This window comes from Vigna unguiculata, chromosome 3 (genome assembly GCF_004118075.2).
Source record: "Vigna unguiculata cultivar IT97K-499-35 chromosome 3, ASM411807v1, whole genome shotgun sequence".
Classification (NCBI taxonomy): Eukaryota; Viridiplantae; Streptophyta; class Magnoliopsida; order Fabales; family Fabaceae; genus Vigna; species Vigna unguiculata.
In genome coordinates, this window is record NC_040281.1 from 16406891 (window position 1) to 16425654 (window position 18764).

Here is an 18764-nt window from a genome sequence, read left to right on the forward strand (position 1 = left end):
CTTTTTGTGTAATGTTAGGGTCGATTAAGTCAACTTTAATTATGCTGCAATATGAATTTAAATAGAAATTTGAATTTTTTTTTTGTGAGAACTTTTGGAGTTTTTAGTTATAAGAATTTGATCTTATCAGGATAACCTTTGATGATCAATTTCACGTGACTTATAATTTACTTTCTCATTTTTCTTGATTGTGACGTCAATATTCTTTTTCAAATTGAATATCAAAACGATCCCTCATGTGTTTTCATCACAACCTCAATCAACTCTAGATAATAAAGAGGACATATATACTTTATTCACTCTCAAACCGTTTCAAGAGAATCTTAGCATTGTCCACATTTTAATCACCAAAGAAGATTTTTGCCTTATCGACTCTTATAACAACAACTAGCAACAAACACTAGAGACATTTCAACAAAAACAAACTCAAATACAAAACTCGAAACACTTTAGCAAGAACAATTTGAAATGAGATTACCAAATCACAATAGAACCACACAAGGACTTAAAAATTTCAACACAACCATTGAATCTAGTAAGCTTGAAATTACTCTGGAAAGTATTATATTAACTTCTCTTAGTTGCAAAAGTTATGTCAAAGATTTAGAATGAGTCTCTATATATAGAGTTTTGAAAACAATGATTTAAGAACTTTCACATTTAATAGGTTAAATCAAGCTTCTAATAAATTATTCTAATACAATTTAAAAATAAGTTATAAGGTCTCTATGATATAGTTCATTCTTAAACAAAGTAATCAATTAAACATGCTCCTTATTCATTGTTCAAAATAAATTTAATCAGTTAATTAAAGATCTTATAGCCAATTATAATATTGAGAGATTCCCTACTACAAAAATGACATAATACATCAGTTCCAAAATTGATGTTGATCTAGGCAATGTTACACTACAAAACTTTTAAATAGTGATCAATTTTAATGACCAATAATGATTAGTAACTATAGTAATTAATTTAGACACTAATTTACAAAACTAAAAATTATTGCTTACTAAAATAGTTCCTATTATGAATAAAAAATTATAAATAGTGACTTTAACAATATTTTTTAAATGTTATTAATTTTTTATTAGCATATGCTACTCTCTGGTATCCTAATTGCAAAACAAAACAGAAAAAAGGTTGCATAAAATTGAATTAGGATATGGTTTTCTCTATTTCGTTTTCTCTCTCGAACTGTCACCAAATTTAATTTCACATAATGATTTTCTAAACTCACCTAACCCTTTGAAACCTCCTTTGTGACCCTCCAATCAAATATCCCCTAAGACACTTCCTTCTAAATTAATATTGTTACCCATTCACATCATTTTATCTTTTTCACCTTCACAAAATGAGGTGTGCCTATTGTTAAAAAGTGGACTTTAAGCCTAACTCGACCTTACAAAACCTTCATTCATTTGTATATTGTCATTCAACACTATTTAAATGAATTATTTTTACTTTATTTGAAATTTATAATGTAAGACTCTCTTTTTTTCAGCCCTAAAGTTAAAGAGGCCTAGTCTCATCTGTTGGGCCTAAAGGCTAGCCCATAGGGTATCTAAGACCCCTCATTCAGTCTCTTCGTTATCTATTCTGCCCATTTTGCAAAAATAGTGCTTTACTCCTCTCTTTTTCCCTTAAACAGTGTTGTGCTAGGGTTTGGGTCTCATTCGTCTTCGAGTTAGCTCAACCGCATTTTCTGCTCCACTATTTTCTAGCTCACAAATATGCTCCTAGAGCTACTGTGCTCAGTTGTTTGGGGTGTCTAAGTCGTTTGTTAGCCTTTCCAAGTAAGGGAAGCTAGGGTTTTGCGTTTTAATGTATATTACTTGTTTTTCAACTTTGTTTCGTGCTTTTGGTAATTGAATGGTGTTTAAAATGATATGAACGTGTATTGTGCATTGCTCTGGATGAATCTTTCTGTTGGCCTATGTGAACAATGGAGGAAATCTGATATTCTCGCCCAAGCGAGTGGGTCTCGCCTAAGCGAGAGTATCAGAAACTCTCCCAGGTGCTTGCGCGAATTGTCAGTCAGGCGATGAGCTCAAGTTTTGAGCGAGAAGCCATCTCGCTCAGGCGTGGAGGTCTCGCCTAAGCGAGAAGACACGAAAGTCATTGTTCCCACTGTTCGAGTTCTCGCCTAGGCGAAATGAATTTGCCTGAGCGAGTGAACCTCTCTCGCCTGGGCGAGAGCTTCTAGTATGAGCGAGAACTAGGCGAGAAAGTGTTCAAGTACTGTTTTCTCCCCTGTTCTTGGTTGATGGTCACATGTTTGATTGAAATACTATGTTAAAGCATGAATTGGGTGATTATGCATGTATTAAATGGCTCATGGGCTGAAATTGATGAGTTTAGTATGATCTTTCGTATGGAACATGATTGGATGGTTGGTTAAATATTGGCATGAGATTGTTATGCATGATAACTTTATGGTTGGTTGGTGAAACATGATTTTGGTATGGTTTAGGACGTAATTGTATGACCCTCTTGGTGAGATATATGGTGTTGCCTCATGGTCAGGACGTAATTCCACCATGGTTTCGTGACAGTGCCTCATGGCCAAGACGTAATTTTATGAGCCCTTTTAGTGGGAGCTCATGGTGGTGCCTCATGGTTAGGACATAATTCCACGAAGGTTTCGTGGTAGTGCCTCATTATATAATTTAGTAAGGATTCAAGTAAGAGGAGGCCATAGTCTCACGTAAAGCGTACTAACTCAAGTGGGGAGAGTAACAGGAGGCCCTAGTCTTTGGCAAGATAATGACCTTAGATGTTTAAAGGCTAACCTTGTGTGTGGTAGAGTGAAACTCATTGGCAATTGGCTCTACAGAGTAGTAGAGGCCACCATAAGTGCAAGCATCCAGTGAATCCGACTGATTATATGTATCCGAATAATTGAGTCTTAGAGTCTTGCTTGTTGGTCATCACATGCTTGGTTGATTTATGTATCTTTGACTTTAAAATTGTATGCAATTGTATGATAAAACATTTTTCACTCTAGCTTACCCTTTCTGTTTGCTTGTGTGTTTGTCTGTGGTTTTCTCCTTTTGCGATGATCATCAATTTATTGGTATGAACAGATGTGGAAACTCCTCGTGGTTATCAGGGTGATGAAAACTCCACTGCATAGCTTATCTTGGTTTGGATCCCCATGTTCCAAGTTCTCTTTTAGGGTTGTAGCTCATGTATTTGCCTTGCTCCAATATATTTTTGGATACTATTAAACTTCTTTTCCATTTTATTAATGATATCATGGTGTGCCTTATTTTCTTTCCAAGTATTATGAATAACGGTAAGGAGTGACACATATACTTCCTAACTTAGCTCTTTATATTATTTTGTGTAACGTTTCATTTAATTAAGTTTATTATTTAAATGGGACGTTACATATAAAGGTTATGCATTCTATTTTTATTTAAATTTATGGTTACATTTTTTTATTAAATATAAAATTTTTCTTTTGTAAATACATGCGGATACTCATTGATATCCATGAATATTAAGAAAATATACGAGTACTCACATAATGGATACCTACACAAATATGGATACGAGTACGGAACGTATATTTATCTAACAAGTAGGATACAGAAAAACTACTATCCATACCCTACCCGCCTCGTTGATATCCCTAGATGGAACCATTCATCTCTAACTCTAAAAGACTATGCCTATGCAAGTTAAATATAATAAATCAAATAACAAAGCATGAATAATTATTGATAATTGTACAATAAAAAGAAATCAGGAAAATATGTCTATGTTTTTCACTAATCACAAGTATTATAAATAAAAAGGTTACTCTATATTAAAGAGTAATAAATACATAATATAGAAGTTCAATGGGCAGTCATAAAAATAATTCATAACACTACAAAAGCCAATTCATAACAAATATAAATGTGTTGTTTCAAGTCTTGGAAAGCTACTGTCATTCTTAGAACGATGAAACTAAGTTTCCAAAGTTTTACATGCATTGAAACTGCGAATGTCTTGCCAATTATTTTTTATAATAATGAATACAACTATACAGCGAGAATAAGCTGACAATTATTTTACAATGTCTGGTCCCAGGGGATGTTATATTCTCCGAAATAAACACAGTGCAAACACATAAGATAATAGGTATTGAAGTCACAGATACCGTGATTTAATTATTACCAACCAAACCACAAGGCCAAGGCCAGAACATTATCATCCATAACAATTTCACTGCTTGCAAAATGCTTGTGCACAAAATAGGCTGATTAGCATGAAAAAGTTAACAACCTTACAAACATACCATGAAATCAGAAAACAAAAGCAACAAGTTCAACATATTTCATGATTATTTCCACCCACTGCTACAATCCTTGAGAACATGCATTAATCATCATCTCCATCTGCAATGCAATATCACAAATAATAAGATGCTAGGAGGTAATAAAATGACAACGTAAAAACACCAAAGTAAACGAATGGCAACCGAAAAACACCACCTCCAAAACATTAAATTACAGAGCAGCTGACAATACAAAAACATGTAAAGCATAAATACTAAGTTGATGATGAGGAACATGGTTCAGAAGCTTCCATAAAATTCTAAAAGGTCAGACAATAAAACGATGGAAAATATAAAACTCTTGACTTGAAAAGCTGAAAGAGAATCAAAACACAATGAGAAACCTAAGAAGAATAGAATTTCTTGCCGGAGCAATCAGGTCTCCAAAGCATCAGATGAGTCACCAAAATCTCACTACGCATGGCAAAAATCTTAAGCCATCTCATTGCATTAAAACTGTAGTAGCACCACGGCTATTACAAGTTCAAAAACTAAGTGTTCCAATAAATCATCACTGAAGAAATAAACATAATCCTTATTACCATAACACTCACGGCCTTAAAAAAATCACATTCTTATGCTAGCTAGCCACATTTCATATGAAACGACATCATGGCAGTTTAAAATCAAATTATCAAACGATTTTCATCCCAGTATTCACTGTTCACGCTACCCTCTCCTCTAATCTAAAATTTTCACACACTGTGCTAACTTAAGAGCAAATGAAACAGTAACATCTTCCTCAAAACACTCTGAACCGAACCTGCCAATCCAATTCCAAAATGGACAAAAGGGGGTCATGATTCAATTCAAACAATGCACTCATATGCAGAGCTTCTCTCTTTCTCTCACCCACAAATCTAACAATCCACAACAACCATTGCAAAGACCAATCCAAGGCAGTTTCATTTCCCCACGCCCCAAAAGCCAAAATATTCTCACAATCACTAAAGATACGAGGAAAACATAAAATCAACTGCAATTGAGGCTTTGGGGTGGGCAATTGAAAAAAGAAAAAAAAGCGTTTGCAATGAAAAGAAAGAAAACCTATGTAACGTCTTTCGTTGGCGGCTTTAGCCTTTTCGAGCATCTTGTCGAGGTCCTGTTCAACCTGGGCCTCCCATTTGAGAAGCTGGTTCACAAAAACAGCGCCCAGCCCCATTCCCACGACGTGCTCCCACGGATCTACATCGAAATACACCAACGAATGAATCAAAGAAAAAATGAAATTGAAGAATTGGCATTCAGAAAAAGAAAGAAAGAGAAAGATGGATACGGCGCATGTAGGGAAGTTTTCGGAGGGCATTGGAGTACATCTGGGTTCCCAAACCCAGTAAAGCGCCGATCGCCGTTGCACTGAGTACCATCGTTTTTTCCTCTTTCACTTGATTCCACAAACTTTCGCACAGACCAAACCTATTTCTTTCTCGAATCCTCAATTTTAGGGGATGCGAAGACAGAGTGTGTTCAAACTATGTAGGGGTATTAAAGGAATTATGCACTCACAGTTGTAGAATGCCACTAAAATAACTGGTCACATTGAACGATATATATAGATACATATATATATATATATATATATATATATATATATATATATATATATATATATAGGTGGGTTTTTTTTATTCTTTTGTGTTTTTATTTTTGTTTTTTAATTTTATCTTTTGATAAATTTTTATTTTTTTAAATTAAAGTAATTAAGTTATTAATTTTATATTTTAAATATTATTTTTTAAAGTTAATAATTTTTATTTGACTATTATTTATTATAAAAACCATTTAAATTTATTTTTATAATTATAATGTTATTATTTCTTTTATTGTAAAAAAATAAATAGAAATTCATTACACACGTGTATTTTTACTATAATGTATTTTCTCAAGCAATAGACTATTAGACAGAGAAAGCAAAACAACATAATGGTTACATCGGTTCACTCAAATTCACAAGTCATGTTTACTTCTCTCATGATAATTTCGTAAAATCTTACATTAATCAATTTATTATTACAAACAAGTATACAAACTACCGTTAGACTCGGAAAAAAAATTAAATAATTAAATAGATAATTATTTAATATAAATGTGGGAATGAAATCTTTATGGCATTTGATATGGAGTTATGATAAAGAATAGTACTACTTCAAGTGGTTGAGAGTATTTGATTATTATGAAAGAATTTAAGTTTGAGTCTTATTGATGTCAATTGGTTATTTATCATGAGATAGCGTGATAATATAATTCTAGATGTGTAAGAATTATCATAAAATATGAATTGGTTGATTAGTTGTACAATTATTTGATAATAGTGTGGACGTGGGTTTGAAACCTTGTTTGTGCGAACATAATTTTTTTATGCGTCTAGAACATGGCGACCATTAGGGAGAGGCACAAAAAACCCTAATTGTCTCTAGAGAGTAGAGGAGGAACAAATATAGGATGTGAATGGACATGAAACCTTTATATTAATGACTATTGAAGAAAATTAAAAACTCCAAATTCGTATTTCAATTTTATTTAATTATTTTAAGGCTGAAAAAAGAAGGAAAAGAAAAGAATTAATGAGTGGGAGAGGGGAGGCTTTTGGTACGACTCCTAGGAAGAGTTGTGAAAGCAAGGAAGAAGTTGCACAAGGAACGCTTTTGGAGCAAGAAATCCGGATAAGGGGTGTTGAACCATATTTTATCTTTTGATTTTTGACTGAGTGTTGTATGTGACTTGGGGGAAACTTGTATATGATCATAAAACGACGAAGAGTGTGGTTTATGTGTGGTAGAATCTTCTTTGTGTGTTGTGACCCTACCATTGTTGTTGATTACCATGATTTTCATGTTGCTTGGTGTGATGCTTTAGCTTTTTTTTTTTATGCGAAAATATCTCTAGTATAAGTAGTTTGGTGGTGTTTCAGTTTGTCTTGAACCGTACAATGGGGTTCAGATTGTTATGTGTTGAACATGTTTTTTGTGATGTTCGTTTGGCATGGCAGATGTCATAACTTAGTTTTTTTATTCATGTAAGTAGGCAACATTGGGTTTCAAAGGGATAACATGTCTCTCATGTTTGAATTGCCTTGTGGAAATCCATGACATGCATTGAGGGGTTGCTATTGTTACGATGCAGCCATGCTTGTGTTGCTATAGCCTTTTGCCTTATTTTAATTGTTAGCTTTATACCTTTTGGATGGGGCAGCCATGTTTTATGGAGTTTTGGGGTGTAAGACTTCACATGGTTTTTACCGTTGCATCCAGTTGGGTTCCGCATGAAAAACTCATGTAAGATTTTTCTCGTGGGTCGCTTTATGGTTCACGTAGGGGAGGTATCAAGAGTTGAGGGGAGGAGGAGTGTTTTGTTTTTGGTTTCTCTTTTTGTTCCTATTTTACGTTGCAGTGCAGAGATATCCTTAAGGCAATAGCCTTTCCTTTTAATGTTAAAGTACTTATAGCATTGATAGGATGTTGCATTGTGGTGGGTCGTTTGTTTCATTCTATTTCCATTATTAATGACATCTTCTATGGTGGGACCGAGGGAGGAAACCTTTCCATCTTTCACGTTGGTGCAACTTTGGTGTTTAAGGGTTATGGTGAATTGTATTTATGTTGTAAATATTATTTGGTAATATTATAATGGTATATTATAATATTAAATTATTATTTGATTTTCAATAATTTATGTAAGTATTTATTAGTTAAAGTTATTAGTTAAACCTATCTTTATTAATATATATATATATATATATTATATTTAACGTTATATTTTTGTCTGATAAATATATATATTTAGGTGATATTTAGGATTAGTGTTTTAGTCAATTTATTATGTGTTGGCAAAAAAGTTATAGAGGCAGGTTTTATTATATATATATATATATATATATATATATATATAACGTTATATTTTTGTCTGATAAATATATATATTTAGGGGATATTTAGGATTAGTGTTTTAGTCAATTTATTATGTGTTGGCAGAAGAAAAGTTATAGGGGCAGGTTTTATTATGTATTGGTCGCATGGGTAGTTGGGTATTTACATTGTTATTTTTTCTTGTTTTGACAATGGAACATTTAATATATTTAATATATGTATATATAAAAAAAGTAAACTAATATAATTGGTAACCAGGAATGTTACCTTTTGATATAAAGTAGGATTCACGTAATTGGATAATTGAATATACTTTAAATTAAAATAAGATACAAGTGAGTCACAAACCAGTGGGTTTGGAAGTGTCTGGTGCTTGGCAGCGCGAGGTTTTCGCTAGACGGTCTGCGTTGGAACTTCACCTAACGGCGCTTAGGCAGCACCAGGCGATAGCGTAGGGTATAATGTGTTGGTTTGTTTATGTGTTTTGAGATTTCGAATTTGTACTAGTAGGTGCTTGATTTTGTCACGAACGGGTAGGTTCGTGACCTGTGCTAGGACACATGATTAATATGAGTGGGGAGGTTCATATTAGTGACACTCTCGTGTGAGAATACGAGCGGGGAGGTTCATATGTTTCGTGCTTATACTTGAGAATTGTTGCGAGCGGAAAGGTTCGTAGGTGGATGGATCACGTGTGTTGGACTACGGGCGGGGAGGTCTATAGAGTTGGACTACGAGTGGGGAGGTCCGTAGAGGTTAGACCATGAGCAGGCAGGTTTGTGGAAGTATGAAATATCTTGGGTCCATGTATGTAATTGTTTTCTATGCATGGGGTAGTAGTTTCATTTGTATAATGAGACGATGATAGAAAACCTTGGGGCAGTAAGGATTTAAGATTAAGCATGAATGAAATAAAGTAATTTGGGTGAATCTTTATATTATTAATTCATATGATTATATTGCTTTGAGATCACCCTTTTTGTTTGTGTTTGGCGATGATCGTGTGACTTGTCACACGTGAGCAGATATTGGAGATGTTGGAGACGTGTAAAGACGGGGAAAGGGCCACTATGGAAATTTTATTATGATTATCTATGATTGTAGTTTTTATTTTAGTCGATTTTGGAACTTGTACAACTACTACGGTTTTTCGTGATTTGAATTTAAGCACATTGGTTAAATTTTAAATTTTCCCGCATTTGGGAATAAGAATTCATGACGAATCGACTTTTATTTCTAAATTATTTATTTTATTAAGTAATTTCCAGCAAGGACGTTACAACTCTTAGCTATAAGGAGTATACAAATCATTTGACGAAATTAAGAGTGGAGAAATTAGAGTAGAAGATGAAATCTTTAATGTTACGTTCATTTGCGGTGAATCAAAAGCGAGTGAAAACACCATCTTGCCTAATTGGAGGAGATTTGAGATGATTAATTGAGCATGGTACGTAGTTCCCAGTGTTGAGCAGCGATACTAGTGATACTATGTAAGATTCCTAAAGAAAGAAGCATAAGATTCCTGACACAAAGTGATCACACACACACTATTTGAATTTCTTTGACTGAAAAAGCCATTAAATATGAAATGAATAAGTTAGAAAGGTTGGTATATGAGGTTGGTAGAGTGTATAAGTTGTGAGTGAGGGAGAAACCAATCTTGGTTTTTAGCTTTGATGGAGACAGTGGTCTTATGGTGGTGCCATTTCAGGTCAGTGATTTCCATTGGTTTTTTTATTGTGTAATATTTGTCTGTGTATGTGTGTGTGGTTGATATAATGAAATTTCAAGTGCATGGAGAAAACCCTAGTGGTGAATAATGGAGTATCATCATGCATGAAGTCGTTGTTTCTGAGTTCTAGAATGGGGCTGAGGTCTGGAATAAGAAAATAACGAAGTGGGATCTGATCCAGTAAGGTGTAGAACAATCCAATAAAGAAGGGATCTAATCCTACCAAAGTTGGAAAGGATCCAGGGCATGGCGTGAGAGAAAGGATCTGATCCTAGCAAAGTTGGAATTAATCGAGGCATGGTGTGAAAGAAGGGATCCGATCCCACATGAGTTGGAACGAATCTACATGCGTTAAATAGACAAGATTTGATCAATTATATGCAAATTTGATCCCAAACTGCACTGGATTTGATCTTTATATATTAGAACTGATTCGGTTTGTGGCTAAACATGGTTGTTTTGTTTCGTTTGCATAAGGTGGTGGAGGATGCCAATGTTGGGGGCTTCAGAAGGTGGTCTTGCACGGGTTAATGGCTTGAGGATGTTCTGGACATGTGGTTGCTTACTTGATTTTGACCTTTACTTGTAGGTGGTGTAGTTGAGTTCGTGTGGTGATGAATAAGTCTAGACTGTGGTTGATGTAGGTGGTGTTGTTGTTGTGAAGTTAGTTGTTGGATCTTGGAATAGGGGTTGTTTTCAATTTCGAGTTTGTGATTTGTGTTTATTGGTGTAGGTATTCCTGCTTTATGTTGCATTTAACCTGTGGTGGTGCTCAACTTGTTAGTTCGTGGATCTGAGTTTCTGGGTTCGTGTAGGTGGTCTAGTTGTGTTCATTCTCTAGTGTCAAGGCGCACAGAGATGTTGGAGGTTAGTTTGTGGTTCGTAGAAGAGGCTTTTTTTGATTTAAAAATTCTAATTTTTGCTGGTTGGTGTAGGTGTTGGACATTTTTGGACTTTGTTTCAAGTCTTCAAGAGTGATTAGAGGAATGTACATTTTCAAATGTGTTATTTGTTTTATTTATGGATAGATGACATTGGTTGTATGTGCATTATTAATAATTTTAGAAATAGTTTTTTTAATTGTAGATGTTATTATTCTCTAAAATATTTTTATTTTACGAATTTGAATTTATTATAAGTCTTTTAAAATATTAAGTTTTTAATGGTTGATAATTAGTTGTATTATGTGTACGTAATAGTATTTATATTTGTTAAAGGTAATGTACATGGAAGAAGAATTAGAACTGCCATATTTGAATGGTGATGATGTAATGGGTGTGGACTTCAATATAGTCACACATTTACACCAGTAATTGCAAATGCGCATAACAATAGTCACATTAACAATGTTATGCATTGTTGCACATGCCTTGAAAATATTGAATATATATTCGAATCATAACAATATTGTTAGGGAATTTGTGCCAGACAAAGACCGTTGCAGAGAGCAACTGGTGTCTTACTTGGTGCATACTAATCGATGTTGTGACATTATTTGCATCGGACCAGAGGCATTTATTAACCTATGTGAGCGACTAAGGGCAAATGGGTTAGTGAAGGATGCAATATGGTTGATAATGGAGGAACAAGTTGCTAAATTTTTTCACATAATTACCCATAATGTGAAGAATAGAAGTGTCGCATTCTTCTTCCATCGTTCAAGGTCAATTGTTAGCAAACATTTCCACAATGTATTGGATCCAATTTTGACCTTTGAGTTTGAATTTTTAATTCAGACATCAAGAAGTGAGTTCATCCAAATTTGGCCAACAATATTTGATATTTCTCATGCTTTAAGGTAAAAGTCAAATTACTTCTATAATTTGAAGAAAAGCATGTATGAAAACCTATTTCTTTAAATTTATCATTTCTATCAAATAGGATTGTCTAGGGGCCATAGATGGAACTCATGTACGAGTAAGAGTCCCAAGATCTGATGCCACAAGGTTCCGAGGGAGGAAGGACTGGCTAACTCAAAATGTCTTTGCTTCGGATGATTACGATATGAAATTCACTTATGTTTTAGCTGGTGGGGAAGGGACAACATCTGATTCAAGAATTTTGAAAAATGCTCTAGTGCGAGATGATTCGTTGATCACACCTGAAGATTAGTGTCTTACTGACCTTTATTTATTGCTTCAGTTGTGACGCATTAATAATTCAAATGTCATAATTGGAGTAGGAAAGTACTATCTGGAGGATGTTGGATTTATGTTGAAAAGAGTAATAATGACTCAGTATAGATGTGTAAGATATCACCTTAAAGAGTTCGCGCGAAGAGGGCCACAAAATCCTCGACAGTTATTTAACCATCTTCATTCCTCACTGAGAAACGTGATTGAAAGAACATTTGATATATAAAGTGGAAGTGAACCTCATTATTGTTTGGAGACAATGATAGACATTGTTTTAGCTTGTTGCATCCCCACAACTATCTACGTGGGGTGGATAATGATGAAGCAATAATTGATGAGGTTGACCGAGAGTTGACGGAAGCACAGTTGAAAATCAATATTGCTCAAGTTCGTGAAGATGATTACAAGATTGGTTGTAACTTTAGGGATGATTTAGTAGAACAAATGTGGTGAGATTATGGAAACTCGTAGATTGATGTACTTAATTGTGTTGTTTGACTATGTCATATTTAATGAAAAAGTATGCCATTTATATAAAATGATTTAATGTAATGTCATGAATTTTTTGGAATTAGGTGAAAACATGAATAAGGGAAAAAGTGTGGCTACAGATTCCTTCGTCGGTCCGCAAGAATTTATGAAATGGATAGAGGAGATGGATGAAACACTTCTGAATGCAATGATAAAAAAAAATTGGGGAACATGGTCGACGACAACTGGACATCCCAAGCATATAGCAATATCGTTCCTAATCATCACCAATTAGGGTTTGTCGGAGTAACGAAAAATTATGTGAAAAATAAAGAAAAGGTGTTGAAGGAGAAATGGCGTGAAGTTCATGATTTGTTCAGTTCACTTAGTGGATTTGCATAGAGTTCATTATCCAAATGATTCAAGGTTGAGGTCGAAGTTTAGGAAGACCTGATCAAGGTAAATAGGAATGAACTTTGTCTTTGTGTAAAATATTAAAGCCAAATTATTTCTACACATGTATTCGAATACCATTTCAGGCAAAGCTAGTTGCGACAAAATGAAGGGTCACTAACATTAGACATTATCATCTAATGGAGGAATAATGGGCAGTCGATAGAGTTACAGGTGGTGGAGTTCAAACAACACGGCAAGCATGTCCCAAGTGCTAGAAATCACGTTTGGAGGTTTATTTGAATTATGAAATGGAATACATACTCGACGCCCCTACTTATGAAGGTTCATATGCACACCCTCCAACTTCACCGCCATATATGGATGAGTGCAGTCCCAACCTAACTCAATTTGTGTCGTCAATCCCATCTAGGGGGAAGTCAACATCACGTGGCTTGAAACACAAAGGTCCCATGGTGGATTTATTATACTCACAGTTTGACAAGCTTGGCACAAAGCTAGACGACTTCATGGATGTAATGGGATTGGATAACTCTTAGTTCGAGAAAATTTTATCCATAGTGGAGCGACAAGTGATTGCCATTGAAAAGTGCAATGATATTCTCAATGAGCAAGTGGGGATGATGCGTCGCAATGAAACATTCCAATACACCAAAAGTGATATATGGCAAATGCTTGTTGGGATGAATATACAAGAACCTAAGCTTATGGAGTAGTGTTATAATTTCTTGTGCACAAACCATGTGGCCACCAAAAGGTTAATGGGAATGCCTAGTAATCTCCAATGGAGTAAGCTACTTAACATGATGATGAGGAGTAATTAGCATATGTGTTTGACACACAGATTGTGTTAGTTTCGACTAAGACATGATGATCATTTAGTACTTCATTTTGGACTATGTTATGTTTTTTTATGTTATCAAGAACTACTTCCATCTGAACTATGTTATGATGAACTACTTCTAGTTTGAAAAATGTTACTGTTTATGTTTTTTATTTATTATGTTGTTGTTTATTATTTTTATTTGAAGTTATTATGTAATAGTGTGATCATCATCACATAGAGGACATAAAAGTCGAAAGGACAAACATTCGGCAACAAACATACATGAACCCTTCTGCACTAAAAAGGCCATAAGTCGAAAGTGTTTTAGATCAACAACGTTTCTTTAGCAATTATCCTCAGATGGAACACTATGCACATGAATTTTATAGAAGAAGAATTATGGAACCAAAAATAATGAATTATGATTCCTTCACTACATCCAGTCTTTATTTCCATCATCACCTAGTATTTTAGGCCTCGTTGACTTTGTAGATCTGGACCATCCTTTCTATCTGGATCTGATCAAAGTTTTCTACTCAAACTTGAGGATTTCTATCGAGGGATACCTACTAAGTGTGATTATCCAAAAAAAAAAATAAACTTAAACCTGATGATTGGTATAACATTTCCCATCTTCAGTATGAAGGTCGAAAATTGAGATTTACGAATATACTAGAAGACCTCCCTTTCGCTCATGACATGGCATTGGCTTCTATGCCAAGATCGAAGATGCAAGGTCAACGTGTTAGAACTGTCGATTTTATTAACGTAAATGACAAACTACTACATTATGTGATAGTGCATATTTTGACACCACATTTGACTAATTTTGTAAAGTTGTTGCAGGAAGACATTTTTATGATATGGTTGCTCAAAAATAACATATCAATTAATTAGCCACATCATATAATGCAACACATGCTTAAGTGCAAGGCTAGTGAAACTCCTCTCCCGTATGGTATATTGATCACCCAAATTATGCAATACAGTGGTATAATGATGATGAAGGGCAAGCACAGGCACAAAATCCTTTGCATGACGACCATGTTCTAGGAGTTGACCACTCTACTCGTAATTTTGAAGAACCTCCCTTCAACTCAAATTCTCATATGCTAAGTCAAGTGTGCAATGAGGTGCAAGACTTGAAAAATAGAATGCAAGGAATGGAAGATATGCTAGGATGTGTTCAAGGAATAGAAGAAAATTTATCGAATTTGACTCTTGATATCAACCGACAGATGCAAAAAGTGAATTTCAATGTCAACTTAATTCTTCACAAATTAGAGGATTAAGAACATTCTACTTTCATAATTGTATGGTAACACTCTTTCGTTGTTTAAATTTCAACAACTTTAATTAAATTTCATTACATCAAACTTTTTAAAACTATTTTATTGTCACTTATAGTATTATTGCTCCTCAAATGACATGGATTCTACAATAATCTTCCATAATATCGTTAATTTTAAAGGAAAATTTACTTCACAAAAATCTATTCGCAATCACTTCTAAATCCCTTAAAAACACATAATTCACTTTCAAATCCACTCAAACCCATCCACTCCTTCTCTCTCAAATCCTTTCTCTCAAGTGAACACACCCTAAGAGTTAAGAAGAGCTAACTAATTTTTTCGCATGATATTTTATGTAGCAATTTTTATTAGGATTAAATCATGTATTTGTGTTTTCTTCGGATTAAAATGGTTTAAAAATCTTTCACAAAATTTACTTCCAAACCTACTCACAATCACCTCTAAATCCCTTAAAAAAATAACACATAATATACTTTCAAATCCACTCAAACTCATTCACTCTCTCTCTTTCAAATCCTCTCTCAAGTGAACACACCCTAATAAATAAGAAAAACTAACTAAATTTTTCGTATGATATTTTTGTAGCAATATTTATTAAGATTAAATCATGTATTTGTGTTTTCGTTGGATAAAGTTAAAATGGTTTTAACACGGTGGCTTGGTATTGTTATTATTATTGTTACTTTTTACATAAAAATCATATATAATAAGGTATATTATATATAGTAATGTATAGTATAAAACAGCCATATATTATAAGGCTTTTTTGCATTTTTCTGTAATATTATAATATAATATTGTAAAAATAGTTTTAAAGTTTTGGGTTCAGTAGTTTGGCAATTGTGTGGCTTTCTTAATAATTGCGGATTTGATTTTTGATTATTGGTCATTGGTGTTTTAAATGGGATGAAGATAAAATGGTTTTTGCAACGTGGATTGGATAAAGCTGAAACAATTTTGGCAAGTATGGTTTTGATTTATAATATATATATTTTCTAAAATATTTTGGAAATTTACGGGTTGCGTATTTTTTTTAACTTATTTATAGTTTTGGTATTTATTAAAATACTTTAGGTTTATAATGTTGGCTATGTTTAATAATTGGCCGCTTGTGTTTTATAAATTGTGAAGATTAAACATTGATATTATTTATGGTTTTAGTAATCGTGATGATTAATTTGGGATATGGAGTTTTAATGGTTTATTCTTTGAAAATTATTTCATAAAGTGAATAATTTACAAAAAAATTTCACACACTTAGGGATGTCAACGAGACGGGTAGGGTACGGGTAGTAGCTCCCCCGTACCCTACCCGCTGAATAAATATTCGCCCCGTACTCGTACTCATATCCGTCGGGTATCCGTTAGGCGGGTACCCGTCTATTTTTTTCATATCCGCGAGTATCCACGGGTACCCGCGGGTATTTACAAAAATATTTAAAAAAATAAATATTTAACCATAATTAGTGCTTGGATTAAGAAGTCTCTTTTCTCCGATTGATTCTTGAAAAATAAACAAATAAAAAATCACGACCAATTTATATTATAGTTTATTTTTGAATAAAATATTAAAGAAATTACTAACTTCATCAATGTACACCTCTTGCAACATTTTATAAAGTTTCATGTTGTCCAATTTTAATCTAGAAGAGCCTGAAAACATAAGAAGTTCATTACAAATTTCTAACAATCACTTAATTAAAATATCTAAGTAAAAGTGTTAATTTCATTACCTTCCATGTTGGTCCATAACCAGTCTTGGAGACACATCAATGCCTCCACAGTATCTGAAAGTAATTTACTCGGTTGTGGGGTAAGAATCTGACCACCATTATTGAATGAAAACTCATAATGTTTTTTACTAATATATATATATATAAGGGTATTTTTCTAAATTAAAGTTTAGCGGGTACGGGTATCCACGGGTACGGATACTATGATACCCATACCCGCCCAATTAACATGCGGGTATTAAAAATACTCGTACCAGCAGGTAGCGGGTATCCATTTTTAATATCCGTTTCCTACCTGTTGCGAGTTTTATCCACGGATACCCGCGGATACGGATTTTTTTGGCATCCCTACACACACTCATAGAGAACATTATTTGAATAGTATAGAATTAAAAAAAAAAATTGATTGTACCAAATGTTTCTTTCTCTTCAACTTGAACTCTTTATATATAGCCTCTTGAAAATGATTGTTGTAGCTTGAATTAACTAATTATTGATTTTGCAATATCTTTGTTTAGTGCTTCAAAATGTATCTTCATCTCTATGGGCTTGGAGCTTGATAAGGAAATGTATAATTTGCTTCTTCCAAGCATTTTTCTCTTGATTTTTCTTAAGGATAGACAATTCAAACAATATTTGCAAATATGATTATTAATTGCAATTAAGTATAATTGCATATATTTATCAGTTTCCTTATTGAGAAAATCATGAAACCATTGTTCTTCTAAAAATCATTTCAAACACTTAGTTTTGTTTTGATAAAATATTTTATGATCACGTCTTGTTTGTTACTTAGTTTCACATTAAGCACTTATGAAGTCTATTGCACCATCTATTAATCTAGTAGAAAGTCTACTATGAGACTTTAACATAAACAATATATCTTTTAGTTTTCACAAAAAAAACACAATAGAATGTTTAAATAAATCAATCACATTCAAACATAAAAGACACTTAGAGAGTTTGTTATCATCAAAATCATTTAATGGTCTACCAATGTTAGACTGTCTAATAGGATTCAAAGGATTGAACCATCTAAGATATCAAAGTTTTGATCATGGAGTTTTGTAAGGAAAGAGAGTGATAAAAAATCACAAAATTTTTATTACTAGGTAGAAGAAATATATTTTTCAACGAATAAAACGTTTGAACACCCTACTAGTTTTCTACATGAATAATGTTCTTATGAAATTTAAGACATGAAAGGCTTTGAGCAATGAATTTAGTAGTGTTTCGACAACTTTGGATCACTTTTTCTAACTTGAAAAATTACTTGTTATGTATAGTTGAGAAGATTCGTTGTACATAATTTTCTACTAATTGAGAAACTTTACTTCAAAACTTTATCTTCAAACCATCAATTGTTTGTGTATGAGTGTAAAGATGCATAAAATGTTCCCGATATATCTCCTCTTTAAGCAACATCATGATAATTGACATGACTTATCGTACCTTGGCCAAAGAGCTTTCAATCAAAATGGGGTAAACATAGGATTGCACAATATGGATAACCTTCCTAGAGTTGACATGACACATGTCAGAATGTGCTCTTGCATGAAGCCACTTTAGCACGTCTTTGAATATATCTTTAACATTGATGTGTGCTATGTGAGATCTTCTTGATAGACATGAAGATAAGAGTGTTCTCTATAACGTAAAATAAGCTCATAAAGTTTTCTTTTAGGTTTTAATGTTAGCTTAAAGACTGTGTACACATCGTCTAATAAGATTTTTGATTATCGAACAAAGCAAGAGAACACATGTGCTATATCAACTATTAGGCAAATCACTTTGCATCTCATATGATCTACTTAAAAACTTTATAGATGAAGCACAATCATGTTCAAACTTCTTTCTTAACAATAGTTAATCAAAATCAATAAAGGTTTATTGAACTTTACTCTAACAGGTAAGAATACAAAGGTCATAGCTCTCCCACTAAAACTT

At 33.5% G+C, this 18764-nt stretch overlaps 1 protein-coding gene across 1 annotated transcript; it reads right to left on the reverse strand.

The window, feature by feature from the left end:
- Positions 1-4120: 4120 nt before the first annotated feature.
- On the reverse strand, positions 4121-5857 carry LOC114176577. Its single transcript, XM_028061657.1, has 3 exons — positions 5604-5857; positions 5375-5512; positions 4121-4388 (listed from the first exon to the last, which is right to left on the reverse strand). The coding sequence occupies exons 1-3, from the start codon at positions 5692-5694 to the stop codon at positions 4372-4374; spliced, it is 246 nt and encodes an 81-aa protein (XP_027917458.1). The 5' UTR covers positions 5695-5857; the 3' UTR covers positions 4121-4371.
- Between the last annotated feature and the right edge of the window lie 12907 nt (positions 5858-18764).

Bases quoted from the DNA above. Each gene is read 5' to 3' on its own strand.
- LOC114176577 (XM_028061657.1), bottom strand. From the start codon at position 5,694: ATGGTACTCAGTGCAACGGCGATCGGCGCTTTACTGGGTTTGGGAACC. The intron at 5,513-5,603 runs GTATCCATCTTT...ATTTCGATGTAG, and splicing joins AAAACTTCCCTACATGCGCC to ATCCGTGGGAGCACGTCGTG.